Genomic DNA, 18,592 nt, shown 5'->3' with positions numbered 1-18,592 from the left:
TTACTCGAAATAAAATTTATCATATTCTGGCAGCCCGGTCGGCAAGTCTTTTACTATAATGTTTACAAAAGACCATTCATTAAACATTAAAATAAATAATGAACTGTACATTGTTGAGAAAGTTTAAACAATTCCATCTATACATCTACATGTGTATGACAAGCCAAAGTGGACAAAAATGCCTATTTATTAATATTTATTAATACCAATACTTGCAAAAAACGTCACATTTGCGTTACATGTTGTGTTGAAAATCCTTCAGTACTACCGTACACCCTTTGGCTTCGCCTCAGGATGTGCTAACGTACTTCAGGGATTTAAAATCTCCATATCTACGGATACTAACGTAGATAACTTATATTACATATACAAACTGAAGACAAGGAAGACAAGACATCACACGAAAAATCAGAAGATCTATCTATATAATCTCCCCTCAACTCCCCCGAAAAAAAATACAGGATTGACATTAAATGTTTAGGAAGGATAAGCATGTCCTGCTCCACCAGCGGCACCCGTCATGTCGCAAATGAGTATAATCCGGTTATAGTCTAGCAACAATAACAGTTAACTGATCAGATTAGTGGAATTCAGTGTTCACGATTAAGATAGAAATAAAAATATTGCTTTAATCTTTCCAAGACCAAATTGGTTGTGTCCTTAAAATACAATTTTACTAACCTTACAAATATGTAGACTGAAACCTTTTGGCAAATATTTGCCAGCAAGACGTTGTTTTTTCAGTATCCATTTCCGTACTAACAGCAGCAAAAACAAAAAGCAAACGATGCTGTCGCCAAATGACTTTCCAACAAACGTTACTACTGGTTACCACTCCCATTACCATATAAGGGAGGCGCTTCATCTAGCGTCACATGATTGTCAGCAAGGAAAGTAAAAACAAAATTTCAACTAGTCTGCATCTCTTTAGTTATGCACATATTTCCTTTCGCCATCAAATAGCTCTGCATCCAATGTTTTACTTAAAATAAAATAGGGTTAGAGTCGGGCGACTATATTTTTATACGTGGGAAAACAAGACATCAGTGAGCGATGGCTCAATAACAAAGAAACACAGACGCATGGAAACACGGCCAAGAGTAAACAAGGAAACTGAAGGAATGGAGTATAGCGAAGCGTTGTTTCCAAGATTACATGATGTAAATTAAAATAGTAAAAATAAATTTGCATTTCACATATCCAGTTAGAATAGTTTTTTTTTCTAAAATGTGTTAATTGAATGTCAATCTTTTATACACGTTGTAGAGATATACAATTAAACAGTACCAGACTACGCGCACATTTACCAATTTTATTTCATTTCACCTTTTCACAAAAATTATAGGCATTACTCCTACAAGATGCAGTGAATATAAAACTGAAAATATGCACTGAATGTCTGAATCTACTTAAGTCTCTTGAGATTTGGTTGAGTCAGTAAATTCCGACGAATCTGCTTCAGAGGTACATTTCATGAAGTTTCATGAATACTCCCAAAAATGCAGCAGATGAAAAGATGCTGGTAAAATGCACGACGGCATATCCTGTCTTCACCCCTATCTACAAAGTTTCCTGAAATTCGACGCAGTAGCTTCCGAAGAGTTGCGCCTACAAGTTCGATGGACAGAGAGGACAAAACAATATATCTTCACACTAAAATTGGTGCGAGACATAATTTTCATCAAGTTTTACAGAATATGTAAGGAGTTCGACTTGGCTAACAGTAACATTCATTCATTGATTGAAGTTTTATGTCCTTTGACAGATGTTTGATACATTTCATGACTACGTTTTATCACTCGGACAGATCCTACTTATTGCTAGTCCCAAGTGCTTAGTTCTTTACTGAGCTACTTCACATATAAGCACGTAACCCTACCCCGGGCACGTTTTTCGAACTCTCAAGCCAACTAATCGTCCCACCAATATATCACATGCTTGAAGGAAAACCAGTGACTACAAATTATTGTCTTTAGTATAACTTGACTGAGGATTTTACCCACCACCTTCCCAATCTCGAGTCGAGCACAGCAAATTCAGACCAACAAAGCAGTTGCTAACAGTAAGATGTCTCTTAAATACTATCTCCTACAACCGCTTCCTGATTCACCGTACATCACTCCGCTAGCCTACAAGCTCTGCCATACAGGGTGTGAAAAAAATTACAAGGCACGACTACTCATTACAAACCCGTTGTACTGTATTATTCTATAAATAGAGCATATAGAGGCAGGGTTAAGTACCGAGTGAGGCAAAGCTGTAAAGCTTCAAAATAGCCAATATACCTTATGGGTAATCCCTAATTTCTTTAAACAGAATATAACACAATTCAAATCTCGGGTGCATTTTTTATTTTAAACATAAATAATTCACAATGAATGATTCATTCATTCAAACAATGTACACCACACAAATATTATAACTGGCAGAAATAGCTAAAAAGAATAAATTCATTTAAATTCCAGAGCATTTCATTTTATTCAGAATATTAATCAAGCAGAAGCAGAATGTTGAAGTTTCAGTCTCTGTAAGAATCAGGCAGTAGGTGAATAACAGTATCCCATTGAAAATTTGACTACCTTCACCATCAGAATCAAGGGAAAAAAACCAAGATGTTTCATATCACCATGGTATATTGAGATACACTTTCATTGTAATGCACTGATGAACAATTAAAGGGCAGATAACTCTGTCAAACCTCATTTTTTTTCTATTATAACATTTCTGAATAAAACCAGTATTGCTGAGATCAAATATTGGTTGTTTCAAATAGAGAAAGCATTTTTGAGTGAAATTATATGTCAGATCGGTGGGGTTTTGACATGCATGTTTCTGACTTTTCCCATTTTGCCAGATTCTTAAAAAAACTTACACTTAATCAAGTAGCAGTTACCTACATCATTTTGCTAAAAGAAAACTTGGAGAGGGAAATAATGAAACCCATTGGTTCTACAGGCAAAAATGCAACATGTTTTCTAATATTTTAAAACATGTAGACCCATTATCGTGCTTACAAAAAACATGCAAAACAGATTTTGGAAAATGATTAAAAAAAAATTTTTCATAAATAAAGTCCTATGGAAAACAAAATTACAATATGTTCCTCAACTTGTTTTTCATAACTTTATTGTTGAGATCTAAACATAAGGTTTTCATAGTTTTTCATGGTGGTCTTGAACTTTAACATACAAACTTTTCAGGTGCAAAACTTAAATTACAATTTTCCTGTGTTTATTACTTTGAAAGTTTAAATACATTGTATACTATAGAACAGCGTTGACCATGAATATTTCATTGGATTTGGGAATTAAACAGTGCATTATTGTGATATAGATTTGGTAGCATCAAGTAGTTCAGAAATGTTAAGTTTCCTAAAAATAACCAAGATGCACTACTTCTGGAGTCATAGGGAAAATAATTCTAAATGCAATTTCTGCCATAACTCACCAGTAAGTAGCATTTAACTCACCAGTAAGTAGCGTATAAACAAAGTTGTAGCACTCATCAGTAAAAAATACAAATACTGCTTCACATATAACACTTTTTTCACACATTTTTTTTCAAATAATAGCACTTACAATAAAAAAAAGGGTTCCTAAAAAAAAAGGGAAAAAAAAGAATGAAGACCATATGCTGGTTTGTACAAGTTCACCATGTTTCACAATCCAACCAGATTAAGTATTGATCTTTGATGCCTTCATGACCTTGTCACAGATGAACAAAATAAAAAAACAAACCAAATACTTGTAAACAAAACAACCACACCAGGGCAGTAAGGCGTATATTATGTCTGTACTTAGGAATATAACGAAGTATTATGCCTGATCTAAGCAAGGTAATATTACTGGATCTTGTTACTTTTTCAAGTAAGATCTTGTGACTATTGTAGACACAGTTATTCAATTTTCAAAACTTAAAATGGAAGAAGAGAATGGTAAGGTACAGACTGTACAATGCAAAAAAAAAATGGACACATTTTTAAAAAAATATGAAAACTTTTAACATTCCCTTTCAACACTTTATCACACTAAATGCAAAAAAGATGTTCAGTGAAAACGATATTGCATATGTTCTGCATTTCAAAATCAGACATTTGAAAAATGCATTGGAGGTTAACAGCCAGTTTCAGAGTTTATTTAGAGACATTAAGTTTTTAATCTGAAAAAGTTTGCCAGCAATAGTTCTTTATAATTTTCAGGCAAATGAGGATTTCCATCTATCTATAAGTCAGTTAGTTCATAAGCATATGTCTTATGAAATAAAATGTTCAATACAAAAAATCCCTTGTTATTGTTTACCTAATTACAGTGTTGAATAGTAACATATGACAAAATAATTTGTGTACTGAATTTTTCATTGGGACTACTGAGCTTCTGACAAACAACAAAAATTTCACTTTAAAAAAAAATTCAACTTTCTTCAAATTCTTCTCGTTTATCTTTAAGAAATGTACATCATCAATTAAGGCATAGTTTTTATCATCTTAATTATTTTAAATTTGTTTCATTTTACATGTATACTACTTTAAGAAAAGGAATAAAGTGTCTCTCTGATGTTCAGTTTATGTCAAATACCATTTTTGTTCCTTTTTCTCATTTAGCAAACCATAAACCACCTTTATTTAAAAAAAAAAATCATAAATTTTATGTGTTTTGTTCCTATAAAAAATATCTTTTCATAAAAGAGCATTCTGAATTACAAAAATTGCTGAATTTTTATTTGAGGTATATTAACACAGTCACTGACTATGTACAATGTGTTAGCAAACAGACTGTAATAACTATTAACTAACCAGAGTCCATAGTTAGACATTGTCAGTCCCAGTAAGAATCAGGCAGTAGGTGAAATATGGTATGAAAAACCCTTCAGAATCAAGGAAAACAGACAAGACTTTCAATATCATGCTGGACCACTGAGTTACAATTTTATTGAAATGCACTGAAAATGAACATTTCAACGGCAGATAACTCTGTCAAACACTTCATTTTTCTAAGATTCTATCGTAAAATTTCTGAGCATCCTTGAAAGATATTTTATTGTCAGATTGGTAGGGTTTTTACATGCATATTTCTGATTTTTTTCATTTTGCCTGATTCTTACAAAAACATACACTTAACTCGTACCTTTTTAGAATGAAACTTTGAAATTTTACTTTTACAATTTTGAAAAAGTCTCACTTTAAAATTAGTGAATATACATACGGATATTACATTTTAATTATTGCTTTTACAACACATTCATCTTTTTGCAATAATGAAAATAAAATTACAATAATTTTTGACTTGCCATTAATACAAGAGTTGAACACATTGCTAACTTAAAAAAATTCAATTACATTTTAAATAGTATGGAACCCTTTTTCAGCTTCAACATTATTTTTTAAATATCAATTTATATATCTTAACCGAAGCATAATTCATTTAGCTTAAATATAAAGCACTAAAGCACTATTAAATAATCTACACTATGGTGAACTTTGCTTTTTCCATTTGCCAAAGAGGAAGAGAGTGCACAATAAAAAAAAAAAAACATGTTATCTTATTTACACATGGCAGTGTTAAAGTAATGTTTGCCATGGCATTTTAATTTCTCATAATTAAAAAAATCCTCTTTTTCAAAAATTACTTGTGAAAACTGTCATTTCATGGAATTAGTAAAAAAAATAGTGCATTTTTTACTGTAACGAGTGGACAAACAAGTATCAAAATATAATAAAAGGGTTTGTGTAATACCAAAATATTATGTGTATTTTCAAGACTCCCCCCTCACTCCTGAACCATGTGGAAATAGCAATTTCAACCTGAGCTATGGTGTATAAATGAATTCACAGATTTGAAACAATGATATATATACAAAATGAAACAAATGGGCAAATCTGTGATCAACAATTGTCCTGAGAATGTTATCCTCGTTAACTTCTGGTTTTGTCTCTTTACAAAATCTTCTATGGTTTGTGATTTTCAACATTGTATTTGCTTAGGCCACAGTTTGGTATGATTCCTGAAAAATGTTGTCTGCAAAAAAAAATTGTACTATGAAAAATATTTGTGTTCGTTAAAGCTGCATTAGCTGTCAAATTTGTTCAGTTCTGATTATACTTAATTATGCTGATTCAATGAAACAAGTTTGTAGTAATGAGATTGATTAACCACTTTCGCTTTGCAATCAGATTTTTTTTCCAGAAATGACCCTTACAGCAAATGCACAGATTAAGGTCACCAGAAGTTACATAGATACAAAATTTATCTAGGTCGATTTTTTGTCTTTGAAGACAATAAATATAGACACCTCTTTCATGCCTTTAATGCATTTTATTTGTGGATACAAAATGAAACTATACAGGAAAAGTACAATTTAGTAGAAATAATTAAAAGTTCAGGCATATTTTAACAGAAATAAAAATTTCCGAAAATGACACCTAATGCAGCTTTAAGAAACCAATATTTATGGGTTTCCATGGGTTTGGCAAACCATGAAATTTGGTGTCCAACAAAATTCACTTGCATGATTAAGTTGTCAAAAATCTAAGTCCTGACATTTTTTCCATGAACCATAAAAACTGGTTCAGGGAAAAAAAGTACTTTAACCGTATAACATTATACAGCATTTGATCAATTGTGTAGATATGATTTTGTTATTTTATTTACTTCTTGGATGACTAAATATTTTGTGATATCACATCAAAGGCGATGTGATATGAACAAGTGATACATACAAAAGATTGCTTCACCATTTAAGTGCAACTGTGACTCAAAAGTTGATTGAATCTGATTGGTCGAAAGAGACCTTGTGCTGTTTCATCATTGTTTTCCTGCAATATTCAACTTTCACTAAATTTGAAACCATTAAATACTAATACTCAATTTGAAGCTATTAAATACTTGTACTCAATTTGAAACCATTAAATACTTGTACTCATTTTGAAACCATTAAATACTTGTACTCATTTTGAAACCATTAAATACTTGTACTCAAACAGAACAATAGTTGTTCACTTACTTGAGAAATGTCTTCTGTTTTAAATTTGTGTTATAAAAACTCATCTTGACTTTTTCGTACACATCTGGCTACTTTTTTGTTAAAATTAACTCTGTCTTCTCTCCATTCTTTCTGTAAAAGACAAAAGTAATGCATAAGGATAAACAGAAAAAAACATTTTTCCAATAACTCAATACCAAATAGAAAAAAAAAATCAAGACTTTTACTATCCTTTATGCATGGACCATATAATGAAACCTGTCTAAACAGAACCCTGAATAAACACAAAAAACTGTCTAAACCAAATCCTGAATAACCCAAAAATCTGTCTAAACCAAACCATGAATAACCCAAAAACCTGTCTAAACCAAACCCTGAAAAACCCAAAAATCTGTCTGAACCAAACCCTGAATAACCCAAAAACCTGCCTAAACCAAACACTGACTAAGATTCAGCTTAAGTCAATATCTGGGACATTCCTTGAAATGTTTCATTCAAAGTTTTATTAACACATAAAATTTAGTGCTGCAACATTGCTAAATGCATCTTTATATGTATTTAACACAACAAGCAGATGTCAAACTTAGAAAAATGTTTTATAACTTACAGGTCTTCCATACCATGTACTTTTACCCTTCAAAACGCCAGAATTTTAAAATTTCATACATTTTTATTAAGCAAAATGACGATAAGTTCCTCCTACAAAACCAAAGGTACCAGCATTGCAAAAAATTAATGAAACCCCTTAACTTTTATAACATTAATGACAAAAATATAAACAACATATTTTAAAATAAATCAGAAATACTGATGTTAAAATCAAAGAAGATTTGAAGTCTAAATTCACACAGTCCTGTTTTCCTGAATTTTCATTAATTTTCTTTAAAAAATTGCAATTTCTTTAAATTTAGATGAATTGAGATATTTTATGCTGTGATCCAGCTAAATACCAACACCAATGAAAACAAAAGATCAAAATTTTCATTTATATCTAGCAATTTGTCACAATTTTTTGATAGCTTGTACTCCAGTAAATATTTAGGCTACAGCATATTCGCATTGCAGAACCAAAACATGAAGATGCTCCCAGGAGCCTGAATCGCTCACCTGGTTAAATTTATGCCTTTCAAGGGCAATAACTCTAATAAAAAGTTGTGCAACAATTTTGACTCCATGAAGACTTTGGTAGGACTAATCATAAGGATCATTTCAGCCATCAAAAGTTTCATTCTATCTATTAAAGGTTTCAAGATATTGACTGAAAACCGCAAAAAACGTAATTTTTTGCCTTTCAAGAGCAATAACTCTTATATAGAATTGTCTGACAACTTTGATCCCTGGAGACTTCTGTAGGTCTTATAATATAAATCATTTCAGCAATTGAAAGTTTTCTTCTATCTATCATAGTTTTCAAGATATAGGCTGAAAACTGTAAAAAAAAAAAAAAAACAAAAAGGGGTCATTTTTCACCTCACAAGGGCAATAACCATTACATGGAATCGTCTGACAACTATGATCCCTGTAGACTTTTGTAGGCCTTATTAATAAGGATATTTCAGCAATTGAAAGATATTGGCCAAACCTAACGGTTTTGGAGATATATGCAAAAATCTGCTGTCTGATCCCATGTTCTATTTTTAGTAATGGCGGCTATGTTTTTTAACCGATCAAAAGTCCAAACAGTGATTTTGTTATGAATACCCTAAAAAATGAAAATAATTTTCATTGAATTCTGTATACATGTAGTAGTTTTTGAGGAGAAGATTTTTGAAAGCAATAACATCAAAAACAGCAAAAAACGTCCAAAATGGGCAATAACTCCAACACCAGCCAACAGATTTTCACCAAAATTTTACCACTGATAGATCTCATCATGCTCAATACTTTAACTTGCGTCAGAATTTGGCTAAATCTAACAGTTTTGGAGATATATGCAAAAATTCGCTGTCTGACCCTTATGCTCTTTTTTAGTAACGGCGGCCATGTTTTTTTTTAACTGGGCAAAAGACCAAACATTCACTTTGTGCAGGTTACTCTAAGGAACAGTCATTATAAGTATAATGCAAATCTATTCAGTAGTTTCAGAGGAGAAGATGTTTGAAGAATTTGTTAACGACGACAACAGATGCCAAGTGATGGCAACAGCTCACATTGGCCTACGGCAAGGTGAGCTAAAAATCTTTTCTGATAATTCTGTATATTTATTTTTAAATTTGAGGTTTACAAGTTAGTTAGCAAAATATGGCTGTATTAACATGTTTTGTGAAGGAAGAAAGCATGCACATATGTAGAATACTGTATAAAGAAGCATTAAGCAAAACTTCAAGGAACATAATAATTGCATTCTTAACATCTTGACGTTAGCAGAACCTTTAATGTCAATTTAAATGTGTCTGACCTGGATAAATTGAATACCTGTCTACACCAGACATATTTTTAAGTCCAAAAGGGGTTCAGATTAGACAGGTTTCACTGTCTGAATATAACTTACAATGTAAATGATGTCAGAAATGTTACAATGTTTTGAAATTGCTGAAATGTGATTTTTTTGCATTAATGCTTCCTGGACAGTAATTCACATTAAGTAGCATTCCAGCTAAGAATCATGCAAAAAGTGATTCATGGGTGAAAAGCCTACATATTTTTATTTTTGATATTTTGTTTAAAATGCTTCAGTAAACAGAAATTAACATTTGGTTTTTCGTATAAACTGTGCTCCTAGGAGATAAAAATTGTATAGAATACACTGTAAAATTCAAAATTAATGGAGATAACTCTGTAAATGACACTCAAATACAATAGAATCTACTGGATTTTCAATGTTGATTATCTCTTAAGAGCAGGCAGATTTGAATGAATAATTACACATTTCATAATATGGACCCATAAAACAACTTAATTACAAAAATAAAAATATGTAGCCTTTTTTGGGGTGTATCACATTTTTCAGATTTTGCATGATTCTAACAAAGACAGCTACTTAAATGCAATGACCACTGTTCTTAAACCCATTCATTTGTATGATTGGTATTTTTGTATTTGGAAATGTTACCTTATTGATAGTTAAGGTAAAATTCAGTTATCTTTGCCCTTGGAGTGACATTTGTACTTATTTTCTCTGTTAAGAAGTGTGTGTGCTGCACATGTAAATGAATAAATTAAAAAAAAAAAAGAACTTTTTATACCACAAGCTTGTTCCAAATACTTTAAGGGTTAATGTTAGACAACCTCCCTTATTTAAACTTTCCACTTCAAAAATATTTCTTTATGCACAACTCCAGGTAGTGTATAACACTTGAGTAAAATTTCATTAATAGAAGAAACCCTTTATCATGAGCAAGACTTACAACCTCTGACCATTCAAGATTTCACATAAAACCTTTCAGATGGATTATGTCTATACACAACAAGATCATATAACAACTAAAAAAAAAACAACTAACGTAAATATTTACAGCATGGACAGAAATAAGAAAATTTGTCCAATTCTACAAGCAAACAAGTTTTGTCAAAACTAAACTTGCAGAGAGGGAATATTACTTGCCCCCCAAGATACATCTACGTTGAACAGATCAAAAATTAGGTGGCCCAGCAGGCAACTCTGTTTGACTTAGACTTGCCTGTTGTGAAATTTGCTTGCCACAGGCCAACAGAAGAATGGTGGCTTTGTACAGTACATCAAAATGCATTTAGTGGTTTCAGAGACTTACTGCAGCATCAACATTAGCAGGTGATTCATCATTTGGGTCAGCTAACATGGATATCACACTAATCAATATTGTTTCTACGGTATGAACAGGCAGCCATCTTTCTGACGCAGACTCGTAACCCCATTTATCATCTCCAGGTTCATGAAGGATTGAAATGCATACCATACCATCAGGACCAACTGATTAAAAAAAGTTGTATGAACACATGTAAAACTTTTAAATGAATTTTTTCAAAACTTGACCATAACAGTAATAAGGACTCCAATCAGAGCTAAGATTAACATATTTTCCCATATCATTTGTTTATGGAGCAAGAGGCCCATGTGTCAAAAAACATGAAAATATACTTAAGTTTATAAAAATTCTCAACTGTTTGTGACATCATCCATTTCAAAGACTTTGATTGAAGTTAACATGGAAGGTAAGAATATTCTAAGACTTAAATATTATTAACTTTTGCTTCGCCAGGGCGTGGTATTCCTCCTGTTTTTTTGTGGAAGTTCTCAAGTGTTTTTCACTACTGCCTTGTTTTTTTTATCTTCAGTTTTTATATGTTATTACATTTTAATCTATTGTCTATAATGTGTATGTGGATCTTCTCTGTTTCCTATTTTCAGGTTTTGGTCTTGTCGTTGGATTCCGCCTATCCGTTTTGATGCTTCAATGTTTATAACCAATCTTTACATTTTAGCCATATTGCAATTCCTATATTAAGTAGTAAAGCATATATCTGCCCTGTTGTGTGAAGGTTTCCTCATCATTCATTGAAGACATATGGGTGACCTTGGGCTGACATTTTCATCTCAGCTGGGTTGTTGTCCCCTTGACATATTCACCATACCCATTCTCGTTATACATGTATTAATTTCCATTTGAGTTTACATACATCTAAACCTTCAACAATATCCTAGTTTGTTGCAAATGAATTACATTTCTAGAAAAACTACATGTGTACAGTTGTATATACATGTAGCTTCCCCTACATTATTACTTAGAATTATATGTATCATAGAGTGGGAAACCATTTTTTTCCCAACTTGCCATTTTGGCTAGTGGAATATTGATCTTGTTAGCCAAATAGATATTCAACTAGCCAAATTTGGCAAGTAAGATTTGGAAGTTACTTGCCGGAATTAAACAAAAATAACATTAATATTGAGGATCATATTTAATTCAGTGAGTTATGAAAACATGTTTTCAACATGGTCTAGTAACACGATGACTCTTTTACCAGTATTATTAATGGCAACTTCCACCTCATCAAGATTTCATTTGCGTTCAAATTTATCAAAAACTTTTCCATTTTTTAATATTCCCTCCCATTGAAGTTTTTCGTGTACTTTACAGTAACAAAATAAGTACTCCATTTTTTAACTCATATTTTAAAAATAAAATTATATTTCTACAGATTCATCATGAAACAAGAAAATGTTTATCATTCGCTTCTTGTTCATTTTTATTTTGACAGTAAACAACTAATTTCCAAGGTAACATATCTTAAATTACCAAGATAATTTTCTTAGAATATTAATACAAGATCGGGACCATCCCGTAGTTTTTGGCACATCCGTTTACCGGAAATTAAAATGGCAGATCATAAACAATGCTTTACAAGTCAATAAAACTGTGCATATCATGCCAAAATTCACTTGACATATTCAAGCTAAACTTCTTAAAATGTAGGGAACATATCTTTAATGTATGATGTTATGGGATGTTTTACTAAATAACCTGTTGGTAGGTTAACTTTTCTTGGAACTGGCCAATCAAATGACAGTCACCAAATTGACGAGTGTAAGCTAATGATAACTCGCCAAATTACACATCTACTAGTATTTGGCGAGCGAGCAGTGGTTTCCAACACTGTATCATATACAAAATAGTGTACAGAAAGAGACATACTGTAACTGATCACTGAGAGTGGTAGCCAATAACATTATCATTTCATAAGATTTCTTACGAATTCTTTTTGGAAGTTGTTAGACATTATCTACAATTCAAATTAAAAAAAAAAAGTGGGAATATTTCTTTCAATTAAAAAATTATGGTTTACCACTAACAGAGTTGTGTACCATCATGTCAGTGATCAGTCATGATGGCAACAACTCTGGTATATCTCTTTCTGTATTGTAAACATACTGTTAGGGTGCCACATTTCAGACAAGAACTTCATTTTAGGAGGTTTCTGTGGATAATCTTTAGGAAATACTAAGTGAGCTTTGAAAACACCACCTTCTCTGAAAATAGACAAAACATTCATTATAAGGACATTGGAACACATATTTAGTATAATAACAGATATTTATAGCTTCAAGATTAAAAAACTTGCAATTAAATAGATTCATGTATAGAACCTACCATGATGCTGGTACATATACATTGTAACACATAGTCTTGACTGTATCATTTCATTTGTTGATTTTAAGGTTCAAAATGTAAACATGTACATAAATGTAACGGCTGTATATGTACATGTACATGTATGTAACAAGTCACTTGAAGACTAGTTTTGACAATGTTTATATGCCAGAGGGGCAAATGACATTATTCTGAAAATATGAGTTCTGCAATGACAATGTTGCAAACAGTAACATCAGTTTTGAAATTTTGACAAGAAATAATATAAACATCACATCTGAACCAACAGGACTGGATAATATATTCTGTCTTAACTTAAAAACCAAGAAAATCATAAATACTTACAGAGGTGTATCAGGCGGACCACAGACTTACAAAGGTGTATCAGGAGAATCATGAATACTTGGTTCTCTCGATACACCTATGTAAATATTTATGGTTCTCCTGATACACCTTTGTATAAAAACTTACAAAGGTGTATCAGGAGGACCACACATACTAAGATGTATCAGGAGGACCATAAATACTTACAAAGGTGTATCTGGAGGACCATAAATAACTACTTCCCATTTATAGAGATCATCATCATCAACCAAACCAGCAGAGAAACCGGGAACAGGATTCTTTATCATATCTGAAAATACCATCAACATTCATAGATTGAGTCAAGATTTCACCTTAAAAATTATACACATATATGTTTTATGATATCATGGTTGATGTCCAAATTCACAATTACTTTTTGTGATAAAACTCTTCCATTAATTTTAAAAGAATCTATTCTAGAACACTATATATACTGAGTGATTGAGTATATAAATCCTGTAGAACTGTCTTTGAATAAAGCAAATAATAAAGAATGTCCATTATCTTAGTATTCGTATAGCTAAATGGTAAACTTAAATACTAAAATTTACCACAAATGGGATGATTTTTCATTCTCTATAGTAAACTTTCCATTTTTAGATTGTGATATTCTGTTGTCATCATCATATATGGTGTTTACATATCACAATTGGTTCGATTTGCTTGTATTTACATTTGTATAACAATGTTTCAGATGTTTTGTTAGAACTATACGTACATGTACATATACAAAATATGCATGTAGAAGTACAAGTTAATTGTACAATATTTGTGTATTTTCACTTGTACATTCAAGAAATTACATTTGCGGCAGGTGATATTGTCAAAAAACAAATCTGTATGCAAGAAAACCCAAATCAGAAGCTTTACAATTTTTTTAATGTTCAGATTATTTTGTACCAATATATTTTCGACAATTTTATTGAGAATTTTCACAAATTCCCTGGACTCCCCGGTTGTGATTTTCTAGGGTCCCCAATGAATTTTGGAAGTCAGATACTTGGGAACTTAGAAACCAATGTCCATATTGTCGATGAAGATCAATGAGATTAACTTCACTGTGCTGGGTGAATTTCATACCCAAGTCAGTGATTCTCTCTACACAATTAAAAACCTGAATACACTATGTCCCAATTGGGTGGGTGTAACACTCATATTTCACCCAGATAAAATCTGACTGATATGGTGTTTCATCGACTAAAAAGAGGCCTTTCATTAAGAGGTGGTACCAGGAACTTTCACCCTTCTAAGCAACTGAAAGGTACCTCCAGAATTTTCTTAAAATTTCATACATTTTTCTAAAAAATGATGAAAATACCTCAATCAAAACCAAAGGTACCTGCATTGCAAAAAGTTAATGAAACCCGTACTAACACGGACTTGAGAACCAAATGTCTTTGAGTGTACTGTACATGTACCTGTGTACAGTGACATGAAAATAAAGTCTTGCCTGACAGATTTTCAGATTTCTGTACACACCTATGAGATTTCTTTAACTTCCTGTCTGAATGGTATCAAATTCAAAGGTCATAGGTTAAATTCATACAACTTGCACTAGGTGTGGATTTCAGAGTCAAGTACCACTGTACGAGTTTTGATCTTTTTACTTTTATGTACTTTATTTTAAATCCACAAGGTCTCCTCATTAATCTACACATCTTCCTGGTTCTCTAACTTCACTCAACTTAGTAACTGGCTTTGTCTTTGCCTTTGGCCTTGTGTCCATAACACATAACTTTGACGAAGGCCCTTGGCCTTTCATACGTTATGTATCATGGACCAAGAAAACAAAGTTAAAGAGAAAACAAAGTTTTAATTACTAAATTTCTCTCCAAACTGCCAAATACAAGAGTAGACATGTAAAACACGATTTTGTAAATAAACGTGTCTGGAAAGTTGAGAATGAATCATATGCGCAGACGTTTCCTGTGATCATTTGACAAAGAATTGGGGCATTCTAATTTGATGTGGCCATTTTTTAAATCATTTGAGTATTCTCACCACGGAGCTGCTTTTGCAAAAGCAGGGCTGACTGTTCAACAGCCATGAAAGTTGTATTTCACGGCTTTCTCCACCAACGGATATTTTTCTCTTCTAAGACTGGAAGTAGCAACTGCGCAGGTGCGATCGTTTGTTCAACAGCTGAGCGACAGGGGAGGTTACTGACTTTTCGCGGACTTTCCTGCGCTAAAGCCTAAATAATTTTTGATCAAAAAAGGGAAAATGTTTACTAACTAGTATTTTTCTTTTAAAATGAGGGGAAAGCTGTTTGTCTGAAACAGATGAATTTGTAAAATTCCTTGTTTAATTGTGTTTTTTTTTCTAAACAATATGAAGAAACCAGGCAGATCCTTTAACTGATATGGGTGACATAGGGCCCAAATATATTTTTGTTCCTATGTATGATATTAAGAAGGGGGATCTTTCTATATCAAAAGTGGATGGCTCACTATACATTTTCAAAATTCCTTAACAAATTACCTAAATAGTAAATAATGCACCCATCAAAGATGTATTTCCCTTTGTTTTAAAGTTTGTGGTGCTTCTAGGTAATTTATTTCATTCTTACCAGTTCAGTTAATCACAAACAGCATTCATAACCATTAAAAAAACTTGAGTCCGTGACTTTTTAAAATTTTTTTTTACTTTTGGTAACACTGAGTTAGTGGAACTGAGATATAAATGTTTTATTTCAAGTTACTGCACTCTAAAGCCGTCTTCTATTATCGATTCAGGGTTTATTGTCCATTTGTAATAATAGTAATTATATAAAAAAAAATCTATCATAAGTTTATATACATTCTCAAGGAAACTAGAAAAAATGTTTTCACGATCAGTATGACATATGTGCCGATTTTCACATAAGCTAATTAATACTATCCATGTTTTCCACATTGTTATTTACTTGTTAACATATTGCTCTTGTAGCACTTACTTGTAGAGTTATTGTTATTGTTATTAGAATAAATTTGTCTTGTTTTATCTATCAACCTTATGTATTATAGTTGTTTTTCTTTAATCCTCCCCTAAAATTGTAAATTAATTTTTAGCAAGAAATCTTGATTTTTTTCAAATAATTATTATGACCCCCCTTTAAACCTAGGATCAAGGATCTGCCAATGGTGGCATGTGTTTTTGATATAAAAATTTACTATGTCCAGTATGAACTTACAATTAAGTCCCACTCAAAATTTGGACATTTCAACGCTTGCCATGGGCATTTTCTAATAACAAAACACATGTATCAAGCATTGCACTGTGATTGATTACAAAGAAGAAGTCAATAATTTGCAGCTTAGTTATTTAATTGATGAAATAGATAATTTATATTTCTGTTAATGAATTGATTGATTGGTCGATAAATTGATTGATTGATTTATAATATGAATGCATATATAAAGAATATGAGATGTGGTATGACTGCCAATAATATAATGATCCATCAAACAATTAAACTTCTTTACAGGCCACCACACGGTGTTCTGTGATGAGCAAAATTTTAACCCATACCATAAGACCCAAAAAGAATTATGTTAATTATTCATAAAAGACGAAACTCAACTATAGAAATAAAACACCCAAAACGAATAACAATGAACATAAAAAAAAACAATGACAACCACTGGACTACCTGACGGCGGTTTCACAAAAAGTCGTAATTGTGAAATTGATCGTAAATCATGACGTCACAATGCTATTTTAGTTTATGGCTTGGGACAGACACATAAAGTATGTGGCGGAGTTATACTTATCTGTGAGCGTTCAGCCCGTAGCTAGTGAAGATGGTGGTGGGAAAATGCAATATTAAAACGAACTACAAAAATCTGTCGAATTCAGATTTAACTATTGAGATTGATAAATTATACAAACAAATAAACAAGTAAGACAAAAGACATCACCTGTACCTATCTCGAGAGAGTGCTCGGTGTTTCTGTGAGCTAGTCCATATCAGGGGCGGATCCAGCATTTTAGATTAGCTATGGGGTGGGGGGGGCAGTTAAATTTTATTAGGTTAAATTTTTGAAATATTCTTCTAGAGTGGGTGCAATGTAGATATCTTTTGTGGTAAAATTAGCGAGAAATTAAAGTTTCAACCTAAATCCGCCTAAATCTACCCCTGACAACCCATGCTTTGCAAATTTGGAGGGGGGCGCACGCCCGCCACACCCGCCTGTATCCGCCCCTGAATATTCACTTATACTCAAAAGAAAGAAGAAATCCTTTTTGGAAGGCGTTATATTCAGAACATAGGAGAGAGATGTTAACCTCAACATACAACATGAACAGTTGGCAAAATAGGATATTATGCAAGCCCTACAACTTACAATATAACTATTCATGGTCGACAGCGTGGATGAAAAGGCACACGGATCAAGAAAGTCAATGAGGACAGGAGATGAGTTTAAGGAAGTCACTGAGAAAAGGAGATGATATTAAGAAAGTCACTGAGGACAGGAGATGAGTTCCACGCTATCATTTGGTCAGTATTGCTCAAATTTTTCACGTTTAAAAAACTTTAAGAGGGTGTTCCAATCTGTGACAAGACTGGATCGACCCAGATATTTACAAAAAAGGGTTCCACGCTATAACAAGTATTTGACAATTTTCGCCCAATTTTAGCATAGTTTTCCAACCAAAGGGTCCATGCCACGGAACCATCGCGCTTGAACCATCCCTGCTCAAATATTCTGCATGGTATTGTAAATAAGTATGGGCACGGCTTGTTTTAGTCACCTTTGAATGGTTGTTTGTAAGTGAAAATATGGATTAGAATTAACGTAAACTCGTCTGGGAACAAATGTCTTCGACTGCAAGATTCTTCGCCTGCAAGATTCCCTAAGGATTATCAACAATCATGCTCAGCATCAATGGATATTTATTTTTAACTTTTAAGATATTCGAATCAGTGTGCAACAATTAATTCTTAGTTCGATTTATAAAAATATATTTAACCGAAAATGAGCAAAGTTAAAATTAACTCAAACGTCGATGTTTCAGCACAGGGCTTGTTCCCACTATCAAATATTTGGTAGTGGGAGCAAGTACCTGTGGTTTCAGTTACTACAAGTACATATGATATGAAATGTACCTGCTGACATACTTATTGACGAACAGTCTTAATTACTAATCATTCTTATGGTTGGAAACATTACCGGCAATACGAACTAACGAACAGTATG

The 18,592-nt window shown here is 32.5% G+C and overlaps 1 protein-coding gene across 2 annotated transcripts; it reads right to left on the bottom strand.

Annotated features, from left to right (window-relative positions):
- Positions 1-2,334: 2,334 nt before the first annotated feature.
- Positions 2,335-15,535, bottom strand: LOC148606547 (putative ubiquitin-conjugating enzyme E2 7). Of its 2 annotated transcripts, XR_015915028.1 has the most exons (7): positions 15,414-15,535; positions 13,578-13,680; positions 12,828-12,925; positions 10,689-10,867; positions 7,000-7,110; positions 6,716-6,811; positions 2,335-6,014 (listed from the first exon to the last, which is right to left on the bottom strand). XR_015915028.1 is itself a non-coding variant. In XM_088544452.1 (6 exons), exons 1-5 carry the CDS (start codon positions 15,457-15,459, stop codon positions 7,030-7,032), a joined length of 507 nt encoding a protein of 168 aa, XP_088400578.1. In that variant the 5' UTR covers positions 15,460-15,535; the 3' UTR covers positions 2,335-6,014; positions 7,000-7,029. The 2 variants fall into 2 exon arrangements, 1 of the variants encoding a protein (XP_088400578.1); XM_088544452.1 differs by lacking the exon at positions 6,716-6,811.
- Between the last annotated feature and the right edge of the window lie 3,057 nt (positions 15,536-18,592).

The sequence above is a fragment of the Perna viridis genome, chromosome 9 (genome assembly GCF_037379345.1).
Source record: "Perna viridis isolate PV_CMFRI_1.1 ecotype Kerala chromosome 9, ASM3737934v1, whole genome shotgun sequence".
Classification (NCBI taxonomy): Eukaryota; Metazoa; Mollusca; class Bivalvia; order Mytilida; family Mytilidae; genus Perna; species Perna viridis.
Note: the sequence above shows the minus strand (reverse complement) of the source record. Positions and strands in the feature narration are given on the sequence as shown.

What these genes read in the sequence shown, in the direction of transcription:
- LOC148606547 (XM_088544452.1), bottom strand. Translation starts at nt 15,459, where the DNA reads ATGGCTGTTGAACAGTCAGCCCTGCTTTTGCAAAAGCAGCTCCGTG. An exon ending in TTTGCAAAAGCAGCTCCGTG is followed by an intron (nt 13,681 to 15,413) that starts GTGAGAATACTC and finishes TGGTATTTTCAG; the next exon opens with ATATGATAAAGAATCCTGTT. An exon ending in TGAAATGTGGCACCCTAACA is followed by an intron (nt 10,868 to 12,827) that starts GTATGTTTACAA and finishes TTTTTTAATCAG; the next exon opens with TTGGTCCTGATGGTATGGTA.